Here is a 4527-nt window from a genome sequence, read left to right on the forward strand (position 1 = left end):
GTAGTAGACCCCTTCTCACAATTTTAGAATGCGGCTTATGAAATTAACCCTGCTATAGTTAATGCTACATTAGGTCATGGGTATACATATTCAAGCCTTTTAACTCTACGTAGATATTACATCACTTACTTTAGCTATTTTCACTCCACATCACTCTAATAAAATAGTTCAACCCCGCTTAACACCCCTCCACCCCTCAATTTAATTTTAAAACAATTATTAAATTACTGTGTGCAAGTGTAGAGTATTTTAAAACTCGTTAACATTTTAATTAATCTTACATTTATTGTCATTGACTCATGAAAGAAATGGTGTCCCGCTCGTTAACCTTGTCTAATCAACCTTAATTAGGCTTTGGGCATTAAGGTATACCGCAACCTTATTTTAAATATATATCAATGGCTGGCAACACATAACAACTTTTGATTTTTTTTAAAGTTTTCCTTTCTTGCTCCGTTATATAAAATCTTTGTTTTAGTTATAGTACCGTAACGAACGTAATCGAAACCAACCAATTCACGTTAACTCGATGCCACAACGTCCGGGTTATACCAACCAAATTAACGTCATTTTATATATGATATTTTTTTATCATAAGTTGCACGAGTTTTTTTTTAGTTCCAACGCTATAACGAACGTAGCCAAAACCGAACAAATTCCCGTCGACTCGCCGCCACAACGTCCAAGTCTTACCGACCAAGTCAACGTCATTTTAATCATTTTTTTTTGTATATCATAACTTATACGAGTATGTTGATCGTTTACTAATTCAATTTTTGAGTTTAGTACCAACACCGTAATATCATTTAACACTTCTCAGACTCTACCATAGTTTACTATTTGTGTGATATATGATGTTTATATTATATTTTTTTAACGTAACTTTAGTGAAACCTACACACACTACATACATGTTTTACGATAATGGCGATCCGTTTCTTTACGTGACCAATATCACCACCCACCCAAACACACTCACCGATTTAATCTTCCTTCATCTTCATCACTTTATTTTCTTCCATTATATCATAACTTTTTGTTTTCTTAATTAATTTTTAATTCCATGGGTAACGTCGGTAGTAACACCTCCACCAGCCACCGCCGGAGACACGCCGCCGATCAAAACCGCCACCCTACACCGCCACCGCCGGAGATCAACACCACCAACCGTTACGTATTCGCCGCAGCCTCACCTTATTACGAGTACCCCCCACCGGCACCTGGTGGGGCACCGTACGCCGTGCAGGCGTGGGTCGGCGGGAGGTACCCTTGTGGGCCCATAATGCGTACTCCGATGCCGTATGTTGATCATCAAAAGGCGGTGACTATAAGGAATGATGTTAATGTTAAGAAACAGAGTTTGAAGGTTGAAGCTGATGGTGAAAACCCCGGGAAATTTGTTGTTGAGTTTACTTATGATGCTACTGTTGCTGGCAGGTAAATTATATAATATGTATGATTGATGATTCTATAATATAGGAATTTGTTGTAGTATGTTGGTAACTATGAAACATGTCTAAGACCAAGCTATGGTCGAACATTTTGATTCAAAACGCCCGGGAACACAGCTCCAGAGTTTTTGGGTTTTTTTTCCCTCCAAAAACTCTCCTAGCGTTGTGAAGAAAACGCCGTTTGAATTAAATGGTGGGGCCAAAATGAGAAACCATCCAATAGAATTTTTGGCTACGAACGGTTTAGTAACATGTTTGGCTAAAGAAACACTGTCCACACATCATTTACAAGCAAGAGCAAAGATGGTCATATGGGGCCGCATGTTGTGGTTTTCCGCAGATCATACGGCCTGTATAATGTGCTTGGCTAAATGGCTATAGAGGTGCACAAAAAACCGGTTCCTTGAACCTAAACATAACTGGTTTGGACTTGGTATGATAGAAACTGGTTCCGACCCGACTGAAGATGCAGTTTCGGAACCAGTATATAAATTGAAACCGGTTAACCTGAACCGGGCCGGCCAAAATCCGGTCAAACCTAGTCAAAAACCTAAACTGGTTTTGACTTTCCGTTGACCAGCCTGAATCGGGCTTGACTTTGGAACCATTTTGTGCACCTCTACTTGGCTGATACAAAATGACTTATGTAATCACGGACAAACTCAAACAACCCATGTGACCATTTTCGCCATATCATACCGCCCATATGATGTTATGTGACAGTCTTTGGTCTGCGGACTTGATTTGACATCATACAGGCCGTATGATGTGACACGCACTGGTTTACAGTTTTTGAGGTGGCATCTCTTTAGCATCACCACACTTCAGATTTAATGTTTTCATGTTATGCTAATTGCAGCATTACCCTATATTTCTTTGCAAAAGAAGGCGAAGACTGCAACATGACACCAACAAAAGACGACACGCTTCCACCGATTACAGTAACTTTCCAACAAGGTTTGGGTCAGAAATTTAGACAAGAATCCGGGACCAGTATAAACCTCTCAAACTTTGACGAATCCGAACTTACAAAAGTCAGTGAAACCGGGATATATCCTCTAGCAATCAAAGCAGAAGCAACATCATGCACATCAGAAGACGGGACCGCAAACTCTAAATCCACTAATTCCCAAATTACACAAGCGGTGTTTGAGAAAGATAAAGGCGAATATCACGTTAGAGTAGTGAAACAAATTTTGCGGGTAAATGGTATGAGGTATAAATTACAGGAGATTTATGGAATTGGTAATGCAGTAGATGGGGATGATTTTGATGCTAATGATCCCGGTAAAGAATGTGTTATATGTTTATCAGAACCGCGTGACACTACAGTTCTCCCGTGTCGTCACATGGTACTAATTTTAATAGTATCATTTTATCTATGTTTATATGTTTGTGATGTAAGATCTGTTAATGATAAAAAATTGGTTTGGTTTGCTTATAGTGTTTGTGTAGTGGTTGTGCTAAGGTGCTGAGATTCCAGGCGAACCGATGTCCAATATGCAGGCAGCCGGTGGAGAGGCTTTTGGAAATCAAGGTGAGCAGTGAAGATGGAGGTGAAGAGTGAAGATTGAAGATAAAATAGATATCATCATCATCATCATCGTACTCGGTATATCCCACCAATAGCAAAGCTATGGTAGGGTCTGAGGAGGGTAAGATGTAGGCAGCCTTACCTCTACCCCATAGGGATAGAGAGGCTGCTTCCGGTGAGACCCCCGGCTCGATAGTAGTTTTGCATCAAGCCTTGGACATAAGGCACATAGCACTCAATCATCGGGACACCGGCTAATCGGTGCATGTACCCTTATCTTTCAGCTATCAACGCCACTACATGATGCCTGATTAACCGTCCGTCACTTTTAACGTTATTTTCACGAGATTAGTAAAATAACGTCAAAATTAGTGCAATTTCACTTTTGCCCACCCGAGGGTTCACACATATATACATCATATGTGCGCACCGCAAGCAGGGCTAATATAAAATAAGAATGTTAATACTAATTATTAAAATAACCTCTCCTGCATAATGAGCAAAATCAACATGCCATTTCTATGATCCATCACTACCAAAAACATAAATAAAGTCTACAAGTTAAATGAAGCTTCATAACTTACTATTGCAGATTGATCCGCCACCAAGTTGAGGAGCAAAAGGTGCAAAAATCGGATCGGTGAGGTACCAACTCTGGGACTTGTTTGGTTAAAATGGTTGTTTTGTTTATGAAATATGTTTGTATGTTTTGAGTGGTTCAAGTATGATGCAGAGTTGAATGATGTTTAAAGTTTTTGGTCAAGGATTGTAGATAATTATTGATTAATACGATTCTAAATTAATATTATTGGGTAAGTATATTGTTTGTAACACTTCATAAAATGCCTTATGGATATTATGAAATGCCTCTTTAAAACCAGGACTGAAAGACTTAAAAGAAACAAAAATAGATGGACCAAAATAGTAATTTACTCGATGAAAAAAAATGTATGTTTTTACATGTTTAGTCATCCATCAATATGATTAACTCATTACAAACACTATAGAATTTGTTTAAGGCACGTATAAACCGCTTACAACTTTATCACAACACATCTACAACTTGTGAGTTGTGAGTATGTTTTTAGCATTAAGTTGTCAACTCATTTGATTCATTCATATAAACAAGTTTTTTATTGTTTTGGATGACTTTTTATTCTTTTTTACTTTTATCAATCATGGGATTTCTCTCACATATTCTAAATCGTATAAATCTTTAATACCACAAGCCACAAAAGCCTTTGGTAGATAAACAAGTTAAATATATAATATTCAAGATACTTATTTTTAAAGGTGTTATGTTAAATACCTTGTATTGAATACTAATAAATATATGTGTATACTTAATTAATTCTGAGTATACATAAATATTCGTATCCAATAACCTGTGGGTGTCCCGTTTGGGGTTTTTAATATGGTTTGGCCATTCATAAAAATATAATAATTAGTGTTCTAAGCGAAGGTCTCACCTTAATCTCAACTTAGTTATAATTGCCAAATGTAATGAGAGGTAATTATTACGTCATCTAACGATGTAATGAT

General features: G+C 37.6%; 1 protein-coding gene across 1 annotated transcript; it reads left to right on the plus strand.

Moving 5' to 3' along the window:
* Positions 1 to 1024: 1024 nt before the first annotated feature.
* On the plus strand, positions 1025 to 3026 carry LOC143530340 (putative E3 ubiquitin-protein ligase LOG2). Its single transcript, XM_077025896.1, has 3 exons — positions 1025 to 1437; positions 2311 to 2803; positions 2896 to 3026. The coding sequence occupies exons 1-3, from the start codon at positions 1064 to 1066 to the stop codon at positions 3016 to 3018; spliced, it is 990 nt and encodes a 329-aa protein (XP_076882011.1). The 5' UTR covers positions 1025 to 1063; the 3' UTR covers positions 3019 to 3026.
* Positions 3027 to 4527: the final 1501 nt, after the last annotated feature.

The sequence above is a fragment of the Bidens hawaiensis genome, unplaced genomic scaffold (assembly GCF_021521415.1).
Source record: "Bidens hawaiensis isolate Kalapana, Puna unplaced genomic scaffold, B.hawaiensis_p1.1 tig00008933_1, whole genome shotgun sequence".
NCBI classification, from domain to species: Eukaryota; Viridiplantae; Streptophyta; class Magnoliopsida; order Asterales; family Asteraceae; genus Bidens; species Bidens hawaiensis.

Excerpts from the sequence above, each read along its gene's own strand:
- LOC143530340 (XM_077025896.1), top strand. The coding sequence starts at position 1,064 with ATGGGTAACGTCGGTAGTAACACCTCCACCAGCCACCGCCGGAGACAC. Across the intron at positions 1,438-2,310 it reads GATGCTACTGTTGCTGGCAG|CATTACCCTATATTTCTTTG; the intron begins GTAAATTATATA and ends TGCTAATTGCAG. Across the intron at positions 2,804-2,895 it reads TTCTCCCGTGTCGTCACATG|TGTTTGTGTAGTGGTTGTGC; the intron begins GTACTAATTTTA and ends GTTTGCTTATAG.